General features: G+C 34.5%; 3 protein-coding genes across 6 annotated transcripts in view; 1 reads left to right on the top strand and 2 right to left on the bottom strand.

Moving 5' to 3' along the window:
• ppih (peptidylprolyl isomerase H (cyclophilin H)) overlaps positions 1-14,403 on the bottom strand; it is a 32,270-nt gene extending 17,867 nt beyond the window's left edge. Inside the window, exon 1 of one of the 2 annotated variants that reach the window (XM_058785239.1) lies at positions 14,289-14,403. Coding sequence is in view for 1 of the 2 variants with exons in the window: in XM_058785237.1 (XP_058641220.1) it covers positions 13,616-13,681 (66 nt within the window). In the remaining variant the exon portion in view is untranslated. Of the gene's footprint in view, positions 1-13,615; positions 13,829-14,288 lie in introns of those variants that run through there. The other variant, XM_058785237.1, reaches the window with a different exon arrangement.
• On the top strand, positions 1,584-10,209 carry si:dkeyp-100a1.6 (probable G-protein coupled receptor 160). 3 transcript variants are annotated; one of them, XM_058785234.1, is made up of 3 exons: positions 1,584-1,683; positions 2,319-2,396; positions 5,489-10,209. In XM_058785234.1, the coding sequence occupies exon 3, from the start codon at positions 5,505-5,507 to the stop codon at positions 6,561-6,563; it is 1,059 nt and encodes a 352-aa protein (XP_058641217.1). In that variant the 5' UTR covers positions 1,584-1,683; positions 2,319-2,396; positions 5,489-5,504; the 3' UTR covers positions 6,564-10,209. The 3 variants fall into 3 exon arrangements, with proteins under 3 accessions (XP_058641217.1, XP_058641218.1, XP_058641219.1); XM_058785235.1 differs by lacking the exons at positions 1,584-1,683; positions 2,319-2,396 and adding an exon at positions 2,431-3,884; XM_058785236.1 differs by lacking the exons at positions 1,584-1,683; positions 2,319-2,396 and adding an exon at positions 2,431-2,842.
• Positions 14,404-17,039: 2,636 nt separating the features above from the next.
• ndufa7 (NADH:ubiquinone oxidoreductase subunit A7) lies at positions 17,040-19,324 on the bottom strand. The gene is made up of 4 exons (XM_058785231.1): positions 19,130-19,324; positions 18,857-18,906; positions 17,957-18,094; positions 17,040-17,183 (listed from the first exon to the last, which is right to left on the bottom strand). The coding sequence occupies exons 1-4, from the start codon at positions 19,178-19,180 to the stop codon at positions 17,108-17,110; spliced, it is 315 nt and encodes a 104-aa protein (XP_058641214.1). The 5' UTR covers positions 19,181-19,324; the 3' UTR covers positions 17,040-17,107.
• Between the last annotated feature and the right edge of the window lie 1,832 nt (positions 19,325-21,156).

Genomic DNA, 21,156 nt, shown 5'->3' on the forward strand with positions numbered 1-21,156 from the left:
TTGTTGTTGACCTACATGAGCACACATGAGAAATGAAGCGTGCGAGTTGGAGCTGTCACAGCCCCGCGTGAGTTAGGCTGACCGTCGTGTCGTAAAAGAGCTGCTTGTTTGGACTAATGGATGAATCCACTGCCGCGTTACTGCAGCACTTCTCTGTTCTGAGGACGTTTGTGATAGTCAAGCCCGAGAATTCTTCTGATGTTATGGTGTTTTCTCCTATGCAGTTTTATCACAAGGAAGAGGGGTTTCATCGCAAAGGCGCTGAATCAGGAACGGTAACAGGTACAACTTTCAAAAACCAGGATAGATTTTAAACTAAAAAAGGTCAATGGTAACTGACTAATTGATTAGTCTTGGTCATTTGGAGAGCATCTAACTCACAGAAGCAAAGAAATACGTGTGCATGGACTGTTAACCAACACCTATAGTTATTAAAAAGTAAATCCATCCGTGAAGAATGGGCAGTTCATATAAAGATAATTCTGAACACTGAAGCTGAGAATCAAGAGAGATTTGTAGGAAATCTGAGTGGTTCTTGCAAAATGAAGGACCACCCTGATGCTTTTGTTGTGGGTGGTTGCCAGGGTGCTGCCATGCGGTTGGTAGGGAGTTCTGGATGGTTGCTAGGGCCCAAGTCAAAATATCAACTCCTCTCCCCACGTTTCTATATTTGGGTCTCTAAAAACTATCTGGATCTCTCCGATGGAAATCTACAGGATTCTGATCTTTTCACACATTTCATCATCTATTAGGCAAAATTTGAACTCTGTTTGCTTTTAAAACAGATTATTGCTGGTATTGTACATGATTCATTGGTGCATGTTATTGCAATGAAAAACATCAAAATGAACAAAAAACTAATAAAAAGCAAGCTGGCAGATGCTCTAAAGCTATATGTTTATAATTTTCCCAAGCATCACACCACGACTAGATCAAACTCTAAAACTGTTTATATTTGACTCACTTGTGGGCAATTTGGAGAAAAAAATCTCTCTAAACCAACTAGAAGCAGTGGTGAGCTGTAGTTTGGAGAAATGTTGGCAAAACTTAAATCTACTTTTTGTTTTAATGTCAAACATGTCTTGGAGAGATTTAAAGATTGTTTTGAAAGGATGTAGAAACTTGCATATCAAGGACGTTTGATTAAAAATGATGAAAAGGGGGAAGTGTATTTGATTTTTGACTTTAAAGAAAGATATTAAATATTAATATTAAAGATAAATATTGGGAATAAAGACAAAACATTATAATGTTATTGAAATTTAAAATGTCTATTTATAGTACAGTTGTTAATTGCACACACACACACAAGTTCAGTCACCAAAAAGTAGATTTTTTACCAAAATGTCAAAGAACATAAGCTTTCGTATAAATAGAGCAAATATTTGATTCACTGATCATATGTAAACATTTATGCATAAAAACAAATAAAAAGTTAAATGCATAAAGACCACAAGGTTTTGTATTGTTCAGCATTAAAAAAAATAAACAATCAAATACCTTCATTAATGCGTACGAACTATTTAAATGCAATAGTTGCTTACATACTTCCATACAAAAAAGAAGTCTTACTGTCTCCCCTACACACACACACACATACACACCTCACAGAAGTGTACGCACTGCCTGACTTTCATTTCTCAGTAATGAGTTTAGTGCCAACCGAGAGCTGGACAGACGCAGGTAAGGTACACGTACACACACACACACACACACACACTCTTATCCACATGGAACTGCAGACAATCACTGAAATCTTGGAAATGAACACACACCGAAGGTGTAACTCTGCCTCGCAAAGTGGCCATGCGTGTTATTTTCCAAAAATTCAATTGATCTATGAAACTCTATATGCTTCAGGATTAGTACTAATATACCATGATGGAACATAGCTTTAAAAACCGTTGAGATATGATACGTCATAATATTCTGCGGTCTCCACCCACAGCTGCAGGGACTCTGAACAGAAATACAAAGACATCAAGTCGCGTTACGAGTTGTGTTACTAGTTGAATCACACACTCTAATTATCTAAAAAGCGGGTGTTATTTTATGATTTAGAGCATAAACAAGAAAAGCATAAAAAACAATCACTCGATGTTAATCCTCATGTAAATGGAAAAAGCAGACACAAGTGAGGCAAAAAAAGGCAACACAACTTGCAATACATTCTGTCTGGTTTCAAAAAGAGGATCAACATGGGCAGAGTCCACAGAAGTCAGGACCGCCTTTTATTGTCCAGGAGAAGAATGTATTTACAGGTAAATAGGTGTGGTTTCAAGAATGTGCTCTGACAGAAATGTGCATTTCCTCACCAGAAACGACTCCGTTTCAGACAATCACCACACCGATGGAGCTCATGTGTGTCAGGATTACAATGTCTACAATTTCACAAGGTATCTCATTGGTTTTTATTATATTGCTGTCATGTGAACATCTTTCTGTGCCTGGGATAGACCAATTTGGAAAGCTTAAAAGAAACAAATATTGCATCAAGCAAGGTTATTGTGAGTTTCTTTTAAAGCAGCACCTCTGCTCAACTACATTTGTGACTAGCAATGAATGCAACTAAAGTGGCAGACCACAAAACCTGCTCATCAGGTTTGTACAAGAGACCAGTTCGTATCACTCATCAGCAGGGCGCTACTTCAACATTTGACTAGGAGTACAGGTTACGTTTTACGTTTTATTTTTTGGTAAAGACTATGTTAGTTTACATTTACATTTATACTACATCTCTACATTTATGTTGTTTGAGCTACAGGGACGTTAATTTTACAATGCAATAAAAAAGCACAGGAAAACTGAGACTTAATATTAAGCTAATCGGAAATCTAATTTGGTAATATTTGTGGTTAATATAAAATGTTTAAATTTTTTCAGTTACAGGTGGCATTAAGAAACAGCAGTTAATCATTTAGAATCAAGTATATGAATCAAATTTCAATCACATTTTGTAACCATTTGATTGTTTTTCGGCAAATGACCTGCACATATATAACAAATAATATTAATGAATGTTATTATAAAGTGTTAGCAATACAACTAATGAGATGCACATAAAGTACTTCACATAGCTGGAATATTTTATGTTATTTTACACAAAACAAATATAATAGCAATAATAAAACTAGTGAGGACAAAACAACCGATATACTTGCTCCAACATAGATAAGAAAAATATTAGAGTAAAAAAATTGTTTAATGCTGTATAACATAATTTTGGCCAGGTATATGAAAATCAAGAGAAGAATTTTCCATGTTTGGTGCTTAAAATATTATATAGTGTTTAATCGTTGTTTGTGTGAATTGGGTGAGGATATCAGGGTCAGTGTAGCAGCATCTAATTTCATCTAAGTCTGGCCACTTAATGTGGGAACTCTTGGATATTATTTCTTCTCTTAAATGCTTCCCATTTAACTGAGGGCAATCCTGGGCTTTTGTTACCTTGGTCGATGAATGTTTAACAAATACTTCCATTGAAAAAAAGCAAAGTATTTAAGCATCAGGACGATATGATTTGTAATTGGTATAACAGAATCAGAATCAGAATTAGCTTTATTCGCCAGGTGTGCGCAAACACACGAGGAATTTGTTGTGGTTTTAAGGTGCTCCTGGTACATACATACATACATACATACATAAATACACATGTGACATGAGAACAGAAAAAAACATTTAAATAGTAAGACTTAACAATGGATAATAATCCTAATAATAATAAGTATGAATCTGGAACAGTAGATTTATGTACAGATTTGTGCATTATTTACTCTATATACAGCTGTATAGATAAACATATGTATGTGTATTTACATTATAATTGAGAGGGAGGCAATAATTAAAGATGGAGAATGAATTACAGAATGAATTACAGAACACAGGTAATGATCCACGTGTTAGCTATTTAAGCTGGAGATGGCATGGGGGAAAAAACTGTTTTTATGCCTAGATGTTGAGATCAGTGTCACTGATCGCAGGATGATTAGAAATTAGTTTGATATTCACAATGACTAAACAGGGATCTAGATCTAATTCTAGATATCCCATGTGTCTAGATATAATTAGTGTGAGCTGAGGTATGGTACTAGTTTTGACAGAACTGTGGTCTATGAACAAGGAGATTACATAGTTGAGCTGAAATCTCCTGCCAACAATGTGTCCAGTTTTGGTAGTCTAGATAAAACAACCAAAAAAAACCTGATTATTATTATAGTTTTGTGCACACACATTAGCCAGGATAACTGATATATTGCATTTAAATTTGTTTAAATTCCCTCGACAAAAAAACAATAGGATACTAATAGGTTACCATTGTCTTTTGGATTATTGCAGAAAGCTAGATAATAATATCTGTGAACAGCAAAAGTTAATGATTCCTTCACATTTTGTTCATAATGATAAGGTTGATGGACAAATGAACATAACTTGTATTTTGAAACACGAATACAACCGCCAGAAGTAATAAAAAGCTAAACGTAGGCTATAACCTTAGTTCACCGCAGTTAAAGGTCATTAACGTCACCAACATTAAACCTCGTTTAGCCTTTATTTAAAATAAAAACATTTCACCTGAACCGTTTGCAAGAAAGCGATTATAACACAACGAGGCTGTGAAACTAGTAAGTAGACAAGGTTTTTCTGTTCGATGTGATGTTTAATGTCCCTTACAACTTCTGGAGTCACATTTAGTGACTTGCTAGCAACCACCTTTTTCAAAATAAATAAAAGCTACAAAAAAAAAAAACGGTACTACTGATGTATTTTATGCTGTAAATTATATACAATTATTATATTATATTATTATGTATATATTTAAGAAAAATGTTATGTTTATATATTAAATATATTTATATACAATATAAACTACATTAATATAAATATATACATATAAATATTTTCAAAATATATACTGTATGTGTGTGTATTTCTATATACTTAAATATACACAGTACACACACATCCTGTAAACATGGATGAGATTAATCGTTTGACAGCACTAGCCACAATAACAAAAAAATATTTCTTATTGCTTATTTCAAACCATAGAGTGCCAAAAATATAATTCTCTCATCGAAACCTAATGGTGCTCACCATAAACACACCCTACTCCATGTCTGCTCACTACAACACACCTTTATCAACCAAAGTAACACTAACGCTGTCTAACTTTTTGTGCATACACTCTCAGAAATAAAGGTACAAAAGCTGTCACTGTGGTGGTACCTTTTCAAAAGGTTCACTTTTGTACCTATTAGGTTCAAATATGTACACTTTAAGTACTAATATGTACCTTTAAGGTACCAAAATGGACCCTTTAGGTACAAACATGCACCTTTTGAAAAAGTACCGCCCCAGTGACAGCTTTTGTACCTTTATTTCTGAGAGTGTATGATGCATTTTACATTCAAAAATGTATCATTCTTAGTGTCACTGTTAGACAGAGGGAGGCGTATTTTATCAGCTCTGACCAATCTTTTGTTTTCAGGCTAAACTGAGACCAAATGTTGACCCAGCACGAAACATCAGCGATCATGATGGCCGTCATTTGGTCACCGGGGGTCAATGAGAACTTTCCCCATGACGAGACCCTGCAGTACCTGCTCATTCTGTGCTCCAAAGTAGCTCTGAACACGCTTGTCCTGTCTTTCTGGAGGCACAGCATTCTCAAGTCCCTGCTGGGGCTCTGCAGCGTCTCTATGTACGTGGCAGACGTGCTGCTGGTTTGTGCGGTCACCGGCGCGTGGCTCTTCAAAGAACACCTACCCACATCCACCTCCATGTGCTTCATCCTGGCGCATGGATCGGCCGTCTACGCCCTGCTTCCTCTGCCCATACTCATCGCTGGGGCGCTTGACTACGCCAGCTACCCACACCTAGACGTTAGCTCAAGCTCTCGGCGCAGGGCTGTATGTTACTGCACCGTGGTTGTGCTTCTTTGGGCATTTGCATGCTGTTACACCTACAACTACACGGACACGCAACCGATGGAGATTTACAAAGACAACGCCAGAATCCTGGTGTGCCGTGTTCAGGGATCTACTGTAGTGTTTCAATTTAGTATGCAGATATCTATTGCAGTGGGTCTCATACTTCTGTTTTATTTTAAGAAGACGATTGGTTGGATCCGAAGAGCCAATAAACTGGCATTCGCTCCAGAGAAAGATCAAAACTTTCCTTACAACCAGGAAGGGGAAGGTGGAAATTCTGAAAGTCAAGAAAGTTCCCCTCCTCTCTTTGTGAGTCTGACTCTAGGTTTCGCTTTGAACTGGATACCCTACCTGCTAATGTGTTTGGTGTGCGCCTTCCTGGGCTTCGTGGTGCCAGCTTATGCCAGTGTCAATCTTCTGTGGATGGCGTGTGCCAACAGTGTGCTGGTTGGCATTGCTTTTTGGTTTAGGGGTGCTAGGACTGGACCTTTAAGAAAATTCCCAGATGACACTTGTTTGTGGAACATCTACTGGCATTTGAGCAAAGGAACTACACCAACTGTGGATGCAAAACTTACTATGAGATTACACAAAATGGTTCACAAGCCTGCTGTGACTTTTCAAGAGGTCTAGCCTTAAATATTTGAAGGCTGGCATAATACTCTGTATCTGTATCTATATCTCTGTTACAAACATTGTGAGCTGCTTAGCTAGAAGTTGCAAATTAAACAGAAATAGAGACAGATATTTTCTTTTGTGTGACGTTAACTGCCATTCAAAACTTTGGGATACTTTTTTTACTGTATTCTCTTATGCTCATCAAGGCTGTATTTATTTGATAAAAAATACAGACAAACGCAGTAATACTGTGAAATATTATTGCAGTTTTTAACATTGGTTTCCTGTTTTAATATATTTTAAAATGTAATTTATTTCTATGATGCAATGCTGAATTTCCATCAGCCATTAGTCTTCAGTGTCACATGATCCTTCAGAAATCATTCATTTATTATCAGCGTTGAAACTGTTGTGCTGCTTGATTTTAATTTTTTTTTAAACCTGGGATACTTTTTTTTTTTTCTTCACAGGAATAAATTATATTTTAAAGTATGTTATAATAGAAAACGTATTTTAAATTGCAATAATATTTCACAAATTACATGTTTTTTCTGTATTTTGTTGTGGGATTTCACTCAAAAATGAGGGAAGGGTTAATTTAAGCAGACTAATTGATTGGACCGTCCGGTATATGTCACCAAAGAAAAGTCATTTTGAATGTTTACAAAACAAAATGCATACATGGATCATTTACAGTGAGATATGCAACATACATATAGAAGTTAGGGAGAAAAATGGTGCTACTTTCTAAGACATCTCATTTAAAATTCTAATTCTAAGCCACTATCGCAAGCATTCACAAAGTATGCAAACCCAGAATGAATTGCCACAAGCTAAATTAAAATAAAAATCATCCAACATACTTGACATTCTTAACTCGCTTTATAGCAATAGCCAAAAAGACATTGTATGGGTCAAAATTATTGATTTTTCTTTTATGCCAAAAATCATTAGGATATTAAGTAAAGATCATGTTCCATGAAGATATTTTGTAAATCTCCTACCTTAAATATATCAAAACTTAATTTTTGAGTAGTGGTATGCATTGCAAAGGCGATTTTCTCAATATTTTGATGATTTTTTTTTTTGAACCCTCAGATTCCAGATTTTCAAATAGTTGCACCTCGGCCAAATATTGTCCTATCATAACAAACCATGCATCATACATGGACAGCTTATTTATTCAGCTTTGAATAAATTTAGACCCTTATGACTGGTTTTGTGGTCCAGGGTCGCATTTGACTATGTGACTAGTGTTGTTTATGTTTTTAACTATTACACAATGTCTACTACACAAATTATTTTAACTTTTTTGGTTAAAAGTTTGAAATTTATTAATAAATTATTTGAACTGTAAAGATGCTTGTCAATTTTACAGTTATTTTAGGATTTTTGGTGTTATGCTGTAAATCTGTAAAATTGGATATAATGTTGCACACTGAAATAATATTGTTTACATGCATATTGTTTGCATCTTGAGGCTATACTATTAAAACAGTATTTCAAGTGATTGGCCCCATTTACTTAAATTGTGGGTCTCACTATGACACAGAATTTTGCCTTGATTATTTATTTATTATTTATTCATTTATTTATTTTTATATAAAAGCAGCAACTGAAAAAAAAATTTGTGATAACATTATGCTACATATGATATTGATTGAGCTCAACTTGTACTGAACCCAGAACATTCCTTTAATGTATTAATGTTACCAGTAGTTATACATTGATTTTAATTGATAAGAATTACAAAAAACTCTCAAAAGCCAAATTATCACTATTCACAAAGGATGATGTATGAATAACATACTGCGATCAGATTAGCTTTACTCAAACAGATACTCTTAATAGAGAAAAAAAGAAAAGAAAAGATTATTCTAAATTCTAATTATAAGTTTGCATTTAAGCAAAAGGTACTCCAGCAATTTAACTAAATTAAAGCTCTGTGGGAACGAGTAATTAGAATAAAAGTAAACGAGTACATATTGAAAATAAAACTTTTCTTTGCATTGAAGGAACAATTTATGTATTTATTTATTGTTGTAAAAAAGATTCATTTTATTTATTCAAGAAAATTTTTTTTTCTTTTTGAATGAACTGTGTCCTCAAATTTCATGAGATGCATCCAAAGGCTAAAAGACGACAAGTGTTGCTTTACATGCAGCCTTAAGCGTACAAACTCAAAGGAACATCACTGCATAGCAGGTAAGACTGCAGACACCAAATACAGCCGGATACATGTGGTAAGCAACAATATAATCCTTACTGTTTTTGAATCTGAGTCATGTGTCCCTTTAAGGGTTTTGATTTATATTGTTTGCCACAATACTAGACACAACATCCCAGAAATGATCACAACAACAGGTCTTTTTTTTTTTTTTTTTCCAAGAATCACCTTTCAATATTGCTTAAATATTGTCTGAACCAACCCCTAATCCCAAGTATTTAACTTTAGCGAGCAACTCTATCCACACAATTTGGTTTGTGTGACAGACAAAAAATAAAAAAGGTAAAAATAAAAAAAGAAAACTTCAAATAAAATTGTCGTCAACCCAATTGTTACTGTATTGAACTCCAATGGTCTGTTTCAAAGCCCCCAAGCCACTTTTTAAAATCACACATACATACACACTAACCACTCATTAACACTAAATATGCATTCAATAATTACCCTTTCTAATCTTATAATTATAATCTAATACAGATTAAAAAGAATTTCTCAAACTGAAATCTTGTTAGGGCTGTGACGGTGGCAGATTTTTACCACCACGGTTGCGGGCGCAGCTCAAACATCTATTAACAAACGTACGCGTTTATTCTGTCAGTGAACACTGCAACACTCAGCCTGCAAAACACTAGACTATCAAAGAAATAATACAATTAAATAAGAAATTAGCCTAAATAATTCGTCAACTTCAAATCACAAGCTGGAAAATCTGCGTTGGCCTGATAACAATTAGGACGTAAACACTAATGCTTATGCCTACCTTGGCTTTTATATAATGTTAGATTTAAAATTCTTTAACAGAAAAACAAACATGTTGATATTGTCCGGTTTAAAGGGGTCATCAGATGCCCATTTTCCACAAGTTGATATGATTCTTTAGGGTCTTAATGAAAAGTCTACAACATACTTTGGTTAAAATTTCTCAATGGTAGTGTTAAAAGCACCTGTTTTACCCTGTCAAAATCAGCTCTGTTTTCAGCAAGCCATTTTAGTCCATGTTGCTTTAAATGCTAATGAGCTCTGGCTGACCCCGCCCCTTTCTGCCGTGGAGTGACGAGCAGTACTGTTTACTTTAGCCACGAAACTGGCTAACTAGCACATTATTAGGAAAGGCGATTTGCAAAGATTCATAAAAAACCCTTATACTCACTTCTTCTGTAGATGAAGCTGGTTCACGAAAGATTCGCACAAACAGACACATTTAGGCAGATCGGGGATCGTCGCATTCCCTTCAAAACTAAAGTAACGTTAATCCTCTGCGTCTTCAGCGGCTCAGATGTCGGGAGTAAATGACGACTGCTATATTCATTATTACATCCAACAACAAAACGCCTCAATCGCTTAATCGGAGACATCTGGTCTTCCCCTGCACCTGAGTCGACACAATGGCGGACGGATGACAGCTCACTCAGGGCGGGTCTGAGACACTAGTGTCAATCAAGTATCGTGGGAGCGATAAATATTCTCAGAACAGCCTGATTTGAGAAAGGGGATATTATTTATAGGGATTTAAAAAAAATAGATTTTTATCATTATAGGATGGATGTGTACACACACTTCCAACACACATTTACTTGTAAAGTGAATTTTGTATCCGATGATTGCAAGGGAGGACCTCATTGGTGTTACGATGTTTCCAGCCGCACTGAACACGTGTTCAGATGGTGTGCTTGTTGCACAAATGCATTTTAAGCAACCGTGGCCAGGTATCTTGCCTCATTATTCCACCGGCACAAAGCGGGTCTTCGCTGGACTCCTCTCACAAATAGCAACTCTAAATAACAAATAGCAACTCTAAATAAATAGAAACGGCTCTTGAAATATGAAACGCTCGCACATTTAACACTTAACGAGTCAGGACGTCATAAATAAAACGAGGCATCAGTTTACTGTCGGGATTTGTCGTACCGCACTGCATCCAGTGTAGACAGCATCACTGATTATAATGTATTGTGTTCTATTGCATTTTGTCGTGCCGCGCAACTCCTCTAGCTTCCGGGACGGTGTAAAGGAAATTTCATGTATGGCGTTTGAAAGTAATTTGTGAATTTTGTGAATTAACAGTTTAACTAAAACAATTTACAGCTAAATGGTATATGCTATAAATACTGAATTGTATTGCAACTGTTACTATTATTGCACTTGTATAAAAAAACGTTGTAGTTTATGTTTGTTATAGAGTGTGTGACGTCACATGCATTACTGCCGGTGGCAATCAACCACCGCGGTGACAGTTGTCATGGCAACCGTCACAGCCCTAGTTACTAGGGATTAATGGCACATTTCTGAAAGTGTATGATTGTGTAGCAGAGAGATAAAACATCAATATCTCTCTCTGCTGGTTTTGGTTACATCAGAGAAACACATTAAAATAACCTGAGGTTAAATAGGGGTAGCATAAATGTCAATGGGACTGCAAACAGAAAGGATGCTAATCTCAGCACAACATGCTGTGAGATGTGTGTAAATTGCTGTGATGATTCACATACTTCGAGGCAACAAGCAACAGGTCTTACTTTCATTTAACAAGTGGAGACTGATGACCATTTTTAATTTCTCACCTCACCTGATGAACACCTTACTGACAAGCATTAGCTTTTGTTTTGTACACTACCAGTCAAGTTTTACAGTAAGATTTTTAATGTTTTTTTTTTTTAAAGAGGTCTATTCTGCTCACCAAGGCTGCATTTATTTGATCCCAAGTACAGCTAAAACAGTCAAATTTAAAAATTATTTTTACTATTTAAATTAACTTTTCTATTTAAACATAATTTAAAATGTAATTTATTCCTGTGATTTCAAAGCTGAATTTTCAGCATCATTACTCCAGTCTTCAGTGTCACATGATCCTTCAGAAATCATTCTGATATGCTGATTTGATGCTAAAAAAAAACATTGTTACGTTGAAAACAGCCGAGTAGCATTTTTTCAGGTTTCTTTGATGAATAGAAAGTTCAGAAGAACGACATTTATCCGAATAGAAATCCTTTGTAACATTATAAATGTCTTTATCATCACCTTTGATCAATTTAAAGCATCCTTGCTAAATAAAAGTATTAATTTCTACAATCCCCCCCCCCAATAAATAAATAAATAAATAAAACATAATTATACTGAATCCAAGCTTTTGAATGGTATAAAGTTACAAAAGCTTTAATTTCAGAAAAATGCTGATCTTTGGATTTTTCTAATCAAAGAATCCTGAAAAAAATGTACTCAACTCAACTGTTTTAAATATTGATGATGATAATAATAATAATAATAATAAAATGTTTATTGAACAGCAAATCAGCTTATTAGAATGATTCTGTTCATAAAAGAATCATGAACAAAATGTACTAAACTCTTTTAAATATTGATAATGTTTCTTGAACAGCAAATCAGCGTATTAGAATGATTCTGAAGGATCGTGAACTCTGGAGTAATGACGCTGAAAATTTAGGCTTTGGTCACAGAAATAAATTACATTTTAAAATATATCCAAACAGAAAGCAGTTCATTTAAATAGAAAAAATTATTTCACAATATGAATGCTTTTGCTGTATTTTGGATCAAATAAATGCAGGTTTGGTGAGCAGAGGAGTATTCTTTAAAAACATAAAAAATCTGACTGTTCAAAAATTTTTGACTGGTAGTGTATGTAAATCATAATAATTGCACAATACTGTTCTATTTTAATATTTGTTATGCTCATATTACATCCATTCATTTCTCAAAAAACACAAAGTATGCTTTTCCCCAGATTTCAACGAGCCTTAGTTTTATAACCAGAGGAATCTCAACATTTTTACAACAGAATGCTTGCCATAAAGGACCAATATTCCAGGTTACTATGTGGCCCTGTACCAGAGATAATCAACTTAAAAGTGAGGGACAGTTATAAAAAAAAAAAGAGAAAAGAAAAAAAGTGTCCTTGAATTGTACTTGAACAGAAGTCTCAAATATTACCTAGGTATCACCTAAACAAGCATTACGGCTGAGACTTTAATGATTCCCCCATTATAAACTGAACCCTAAATAATCCTGATCATTACATTCAGACTTTACATTCTAAGGAACAAGAATGTGCTAAATTATTATATATTTACATTTACATTGTAATGTGCTTTAAAGATCAGCTTTTGTGACAAGCAGCTCGGACCATCCTCAGCTGAGATACTGAGGTTTCCATTAACAACCACATAACGATAAAATTCTGTGGGTCATGACACAATAACGAACCAAGTTTTCATCAAGTAAAGTAAAATACTATTACTACTAAAATAAATCAATGAAATGGTGGTTTGCCATAACCATACATTGAGGTAATCACTAAACAAATGAATAAATACTTTCAAGCAACCAAATTAATTTCTGGACCACTTGGGATGGAATGACACTCGAAAATCAAACAGTAAAATTGCGAGTAAACCTGCTTATATGGTTCAGACTTGCTTGTGGTCTCTTTAGACATTTTTGGGAGTCAAGCAGGGCCATTTTGACAGCTGACATGCCAAATTCACACTGCAAAGGTGGCACAGAGGCGCTTCTGAAGAGGCATTTCGGTGTCTTTACTGTTTAATATTGTTCATAAATGCAGTTACAGGTGTATAGTTTGATGCTAGAGGCAGAGGCGGGTCAGAGCAGGTATAATTTAGCCTGGCCTTTTACACCTTTACACTGAATTTTAAGCAGGCACAGAGCAGCCTTAACTCGGACACCTTATGTGCACTCTGATTCACTGCTATTTACGCTATTAAAGCAATAAGCAAGTCAGTGGGGGAAATAAAAACAGGCTGTGCGTGATTTAGCGTCAGTTAGCTGGTCTGCTAATGAAAACAGCAGCGGGATTTAAACTCACTTGTCCTCCAATGGTCACGTCGAAAAACACTATCGGGTTGTTAGGGTTTGAAGGCTGAACGTTCATGGTTGTTTTCAGGCTTGTATCACTCCAGACAGCAGAAATATACGCTATTAATGTTTCTCAGTTCTCACACCGTGAGTTTCACAGGAACGATTCAAAAATGTGCACGCGTGACGTCACTACCGCTTTGTACGGATGCGATCGAGGGACACGTGCTCAGTTCAGTTCAGGGTTGACAACTAATCAGAGAAAGATGATAAAGGGGGGTCGATTTGTTGCTAAAAGTTGCTAAATGATCATAAATGATCATGTGTCACAACATCAAATCTCAGCAAAAAATATATATTTTATATATGTTAATTTGTTAATTAATTTATAATGGTTAATTAATTTATTAATTAATAATTTGTTTGTAAAGTAATATGCATAATATAATATTAAATTATAAATAACTATTTTTAAATACATTGAATTATTGAACACTTGTGCATTTTTGAATGATTGCAATTTAAGGTTGTTAACTAGTAAACTAGTAATACACATTCTCAACAGTTATGCATTAAGCAGTGAATTAGTAATTAGTTAGTATGCTACACTCTAAGAAAAGTCTGTAAAAATAGGGCACAATCTACTATGTTAATTTGAAATAATTTTCCGAATTGGTTTTTACCTGCGTTTTTAAATTCGCATTGTGTTTTCGAGGTTATCGCATAATGTTACAATGGATCATGGATAATGTCCTGGAAAACTACTAGTATCTTTTCCATTTTTCTTACCGTGTACTAACTGATCAGAAATCGCAGGTTATACCCTACTAACAAAGTGTATCATAAATTAACTATTATTCAATTATTATTATTATTATTAAATTGAACAATTGCAAACAGCAGCTAACTCAATTCACGTGATGTGTGTACTGCCATGCATCTTTGGTTTCCTCTTTTTGTGTAATTTGGATTTGTAATTTTATTGTCTGAGTCACTTATCAAAAGTTGCTAAAAGTTGCCAATTAATTTTGAAAAATTGCTAAATTTGTTGCTATGTGATTTTGGGAGGAAAAGTTGCTAGGGTAGTCTGAAAAATTGCTAAATTGGCAACACTGGCTGCGTTTAAACCTCTGGCGCCAGGGCCCGGTTTTTCAAAAGGTTTAATCTGGATCAGAATGATCTGGGCTTGGAAATCCAATGTTTTGCTATCCAGGATCAGGTAACCCATCTTACTTTTGTGCCGTTTTTTCAAAGTAAAAATTGGATTGGATCACCCTGATTCAGATACACACTTTTTCAGATTTCCAAATCTGCTGGATTACTAGTGCTCTACGGAGCCCCTAAAGGGACACGATGATGGGAAGAAAGCCAATGTTTTGCATTCTAGTTTTGCATTGCATTTACACAAATAATTCCTTCTGACTGGTCCATCTCTGATGATTGTACCAATGTAGTTTACAATCAGTGATAAAAAAAAAAACACTTAAATTAAATATAATATTTTTGTTTGATATTGACAGCTGTTTGGGGATTTATTACGTTTCAAATGTTGTATTTTTTGGACCAGTTTTGAAGTTTTATTACATTTTTGTTCCTGAAATCCACCCTTCTGCTGGGATCAGAATAATCCCGTTTTTTTTTTTTTTTTTGTGGATCAAAAGTATCCCAATTTTACTAATTTAATTTAATCCAGACCAAAAAGACCAAAAGTGCATTTGGTGATCTAATCCGAATTCAGAATCCTTTTTTTTCTTCTTCTTCTTTTGAACAACCCATTTTCAAGATTTGATCCGATCCAATGGCCAAAATCCAATCAGATTACTTTTGAACAACTGGTTTCTGGATTTATTCTCAGGGAGAGACGTTTGTATGCAGAAGGTAAAATCGTTTAAATCTATTACTTCCAAAAATAGCATTTTGAAGTGTAATTATTCCAGCGATTTATACAATGATTCCATGATTTGCCCTAGACTCATCGCAAACGAGCGTGAATGATTTACTGATAAACGTAACAGATGTCACTTAACCGCTTATCTATTTGCTGCCTCGGCAGTGTTCATCCATTATCCGACCCGCTTGTCCTATGTACGTTTCAGAGCAGCTTTACTGAATAAATAATGTTAATGTTTAAAATATATTATCTTCATGCCCTATAGTCGCATTTAACATACTGAGCTGAGCGAGATATCGTAACAAATCAGACAGAAAGCACTTGTGCATTAATTTTAATAAAGGGCCAAATTCCAGAAGTTAGTAGCCTATAACGTGTATAATGACCCTATGATATGTATAAACTATGCCATAAATGCCACAGATAAAAGCTTGAAGCTGTACAAGCCGGTGCACTGTTACTGCCATCTCGTGGTCAAAAGGATGGAGCGCACATATTTATTAGGCCCTTTATTAAAATTAACAGTAGCCCCAGAACACAAGATCCAGGGGACGGGGTTGGATCCACATCTAGGGGGTGGAGACGGGTGGGTTTACGGGCAGGTTTAAGGATCAGGGGGTGGAAACGGGTGGGTTTACGGGCAGGTTTAAGGATCAGGGGGTGGAGACGGGTGGGTTTACGGGCAGGTTTAAGGATCAGGGGGTGGAAACGGGCAGGTTTAGGTATATGTAAGGTGGGAGGAGTTGGATCTGGATCTTGTGTTCTGCAGTGAGGACCATCTCAAAATGAATGCACATGCTGGCCCTTTCTGTTTAATTTGTTACGATGTCTCTGCTGAGTCCAAAGCAGCTGGATTTACATGTTTTGGAACCATTAAATCATTGTCAGATTTACGCTTTCAGAAACGTAACTGGGTTCATAGGTTTTCTTTTTCAGTCAATGCTGAATTACTCAATGTCTTAAAAATTGGAAAGGTACAACCGTTTGTGTTATTCAGTCAGATTGTGTTTGTAAATAATTATGCATTATACATTTAAGTTATCTTTGATTACACATGCTTTTTTTCTCCAGCAGTTTTTTATGTTAGTTTGAAACATCTAGATCAAAACTGGAAACTGAAATTCCAATCTCATTCTATTTTTGCTAGAGCTGTGGCTTTAATGATCACAGTAAAACCACAATGAAATACAGTAAGGCATTTGGTTGAGGCAAGTCACATATATCTGGGGCAATTTGTACTGTGTGTTTTAGATCATTTTATTTCACTTAATGTATACAATTTAATGTCAGCTGGCCAAATCAGTGTTTTGACTTGTTTTTCATACAAAATGCTTATCATAATTACTGTGTGTGTATTGCTGAAGAGCCAGTAGTTAGATTATATTTTAAATATAGATGTGCTTTGGTAGAATAATTAGAAGAATTCTTCTCAAAACAGTGTTAATGGGTTGTCACAAGGATGTCTTACTCAAACAAAAAAACAATAAATAAATAAAACTTTCTTGTTATGATCATCCATTTTTCATAAAATAAACAGAAAAAGTGCACTGAATGCGTTTCTTGTATATACACATCCTTTATTGAGAATAACACATATTTTACACTGTAAAGCTAGTCAACGCTCAGTGGAAGTTCCTTCAGTGGCGAGCCTGGAATAACAGGGCGTTTGGGTTTTCCAGAAGCCTCACTGTGAATAGAAGAGAAAAATGCAGAGATTTATGACACGGTTATCATGAAACAGGAATAATTAGGCAGCATTTAAACCCCATTCACCCACAAATTACCACTGAAATGTAGAAATAATATGTAGCATTAAATTATTCAAACATTAATAGAATCCTTTTATAGAGTTTTATTTTATTTAATATTTTATCATGTTAAAACCCAGTCTTGCACACTATTTATTCTATAGTGTTAAAACTCAGATTTACATAGGCGTGCATTTATTATTTTGCCAACTGACCAATGATATAACATTATCACGATAACACAGAATATGTCAAGAAATTCTGTTCCAGAACATTGTTTAGTTTAGTTTTTTTTTTTATATATACGTACAGAAAAAGAACAAAATGCATGCCTGGAAAAACACAAACTTGTAAATAACATTAGAATTATTATATGTATTGGGCTATTAACAACAAGCAAGCAAGATCTTCATAAAACAAACCAAGTAATACAATCCACTGTCAAGGAACATAGCAAATAAAATAATATAAAAATTAATATTATTTTAATAGCAGAACAGAAGCTATATTACCAACTATAAATATACAAAGGACCAATAACACTGTATTTATATAAGGGCTTCTCGCAGCCCAGCTAGCAATTGTGTTTTAGCTGCCTATCATGGTACTTTCTATTGAAGTGGCTTGTGTAAAGAAGTGTCTGCAACAGACTAAAATAAATGCACAATACACAAAATTTAAAAATGATCTGTATTAAGCAAAGCCAGTCCACCTTCCAGCTGTCAGGGCCTTCTGTGAAGACATGAGCACAGTTGGTGGAACAGACTCTCTGCGTCCATCTCTCTGACAGTAGTAGTTATTTGCAAATTTATGGCTCGGTCCAACGGGAAGTTTAGGTGGAGGCTGAGTCCTACCATCAATGACATTAATAAAACAAATATGAAGCATGGATTAATGATCACATTCAATGTCATCATAACAGTGTTTGGAAAATAAGTTCATTGCATTAAATCTAAATATTGAATTATGCTGGGCGATACAATTTCACTGTCCTCAAAGAAAAAGGTCAGCCGAAATTCATTTGTGTTACTGTAGAAGCATTAAAACTGTCAAGACATTAAATGAATAAATACAATTTTCCTTTGTAAAAATGTTTCAATTACTAATTAAATCTGTCAACTACCCGTACATAAAAACAATAGTGCTGTCAAACGATTAATTGCATCCAAAATAAAAGTTTGTTTACATAATATATGTGTGTATACGGTGTATATGTATTATGTATATATTAATACAAACACATGCATGTATATATTTAAGAAAAATGTTATGTTTATATATTAAATATATTTATATATAATATAAAACTATAAATGTGTAAATATTTTCAATATGCATTTATATATAACGTTACATAATAAATATGCACAGCACACACACACACACACACACACACACACACACACACACACACACACACACATATATACATATATATAAATAATGTAAACAAAAACTTTATTTTGGATGCGATTAATCGTTTGACAGCATTAAAAAAAACAATAAATATTAGTAACGTTATAAGAAAATAAGCAAGTAACGCTGGTTTCAGTTAGATAAGCAAATGTCAAGTATTAATGTGAAATATACACTTCTAGGCAAGTATATCTACCTCTTTGAAATTTCAGTGTACCGAAGCTGTAGTTTTGACTGGAGATCTTGCTGTTAAAGGAAAGAGAAAAAATTATTTAGTTATTATATAATAAACAAAATATTATCTAGACATGAAAACCAACTGCTGATGACTAACGCAAAGACAAGCGAGCAAATGTGTATACATGGAGGTTTAAACGTTTTTTTTTTTTTTTTCTAACCGTTGTCATATTACATCGATACGCTCGATTCTGCGCGCGACTGATAAACATTAAAATCAGCATCATCTCACCCCTGACAAATAATTCCTCAGCCTCTGGATAATTCTCGTAGCCGACGCCATACTTGCGTCAAGGTGAAATCGCCGTTTGTTGTGAATCTGAAGCCGAATCAGTTTTGACTGAACGATACCTCTTTAAGATGAAGCTAGTGGAGGTGAGTGAAGCTGATCCTGAGTCAGTTACAGCAGCAACGAAAGGAAGGACCAGCGGACCGGAAGTCATTTTCTTATTCTCTGGTACACTGACTCGTCACATCCGCAAGAGCTACAGACATTCGCGCCACCTGTCGCATCAAACGCAAACGAAACAAATTGACTGCCTAATTAATTTTTAGCTGGAATACATACAAACTATCACCATTTTTAACCAATTTAAACCGTTTAGAAGGAGAGAGACAAATGATGACCTATTCTTTTAGCCTATATATAGACTGTACGATCTAACATGAATAGGACAGATTAAACCAATATAAATTTAATATGGCTGGACCTACCAAATTTTAACATTGCAATTTTCACATTGAAATGCTTGAAATTCATATTTTTTTTTGTAGACAAAATCACAAATTATTTATATAACAACAACAACAATAGTAGTAGTAGTAGTAGTAATTTATATATAGCCTACAGAGCTGGGTAGGTTACAAATTGTATTCCGTTACTTATTATAGATGATGCAAAATGCAGTTAGTAATGTAATCTAGGTTACTCATTTTTAGGTAATGTATTTTGACTTTTTAGATTAGGCTACTTTTAAATTACCTTTTTATCAAACGTTTCAAAGCCCTTTTTTTGTGCACACACACATAACCATCCACAGATTTGCTTCTGACCGGGGCTCCTTCTGTCTGCCAGTTTGTCTTCTTGATGGATATCATATGCAGTGTTGTGAAGTAATAGTTACATGTAACTAAATTACGTAATTTAATTACAAAATAAATGTAATTGTAATAAGTTACAGTTACTGAGAAAAAAAAAGTGTAATTAAATTACAGTTACTAAAATGTTAATGATTACAAAGGGGGTTACATCTGATTTTTGTGTCCACACACACCCACATACAGATTTAATTGATTCCTAAATTGCAGTGACTGCTTTAATATGTGAGACATCAATGTTTCAGGACACAGAATAGGACACATGCTTATTTGATAACTGTTTTATTTGGGTTTATGTATGGGTCATTCTTCAACTGGGGTGGCAAATGAGAGGCAGAATTTGTAAAAATGCTTGTTTGTTTGTTTTTTTCTAATAAAATATATTGCTATGCATTTAAAATTAGTTTAATATGCTATATCTATTAAAATGAAAGCTTAAGAACATTTAGATTTTTAAATAATTTCAATCAAACAATGGTGACACAGCCACTTATGTCTATGTCATTTTGAAGTAACACCACAAGACTTTATGTTGCAAGTGCGAAACATGAAATTGTCAAAAGATTAGCTAAATTTAAGAAAATTAATAAGAAAGAATGTACTCCCCATGCACCCCTCAGATCAACCAGCACCTGCAGTGACCTTTACACACAGGAAGTAGTCCAAATAGAATTCTCCCTTTGGGCGACATCCATTGTTGTAACACCACAGACATGAATTTGGAGGACACAACTTTTTTCTTAAATATAACTAAATATTTATTTTGTATTTTTTTTTTTTAAACAATTTAATAAAATTGTACATGTTAAATAAAATCTATATTCACAATATAACCACTTTATTTGTGTAAAATTTTATATTGTTGCAAATCCGATGATACCTCTCTAAGGTATGGCGGGAACATCCATATTTTGTTACAAAAACAATCTCTAAAACTCAATTAAATATGCATTTTAAAACAAAAACAAAAATTAACTATTAACAGTGCACAAATTGTGTTTACCCTACAGAATAAAAACATGCAAACGTTTTATGATTCATTGGTATTTAAAGTTTATTTCAACTGTTGTAAAGTAGAGGGACGCAGCTTGCCACCACAAATGAAGAATGACCCGTACATAGGCTACTTTAATGTACAATTAACAGTTTTTTCCCCCCCAA

The sequence above is a fragment of the Onychostoma macrolepis genome, chromosome 08 (genome assembly GCF_012432095.1).
Source record: "Onychostoma macrolepis isolate SWU-2019 chromosome 08, ASM1243209v1, whole genome shotgun sequence".
Taxonomy (NCBI): domain Eukaryota; kingdom Metazoa; phylum Chordata; class Actinopteri; order Cypriniformes; family Cyprinidae; genus Onychostoma; species Onychostoma macrolepis.

What these genes read in the sequence shown, in the direction of transcription:
- ndufa7 (XM_058785231.1), bottom strand. Translation starts at nt 19,180, where the DNA reads ATGGCGTCGGCTACGAGAATTATCCAGAGGCTGAGGAATTATTTGTCA. An exon ending in TACACTGAAATTTCAAAGAG is followed by an intron (nt 18,095 to 18,856) that starts GTAGATATACTT and finishes CATTGATGGTAG; the next exon opens with GACTCAGCCTCCACCTAAAC. An exon ending in AAGGCCCTGACAGCTGGAAG is followed by an intron (nt 17,184 to 17,956) that starts GTGGACTGGCTT and finishes TTCTATTCACAG; the next exon opens with TGAGGCTTCTGGAAAACCCA.
- si:dkeyp-100a1.6 (XM_058785234.1), top strand. Translation starts at nt 5,505, where the DNA reads ATGTTGACCCAGCACGAAACATCAGCGATCATGATGGCCGTCATTTGG.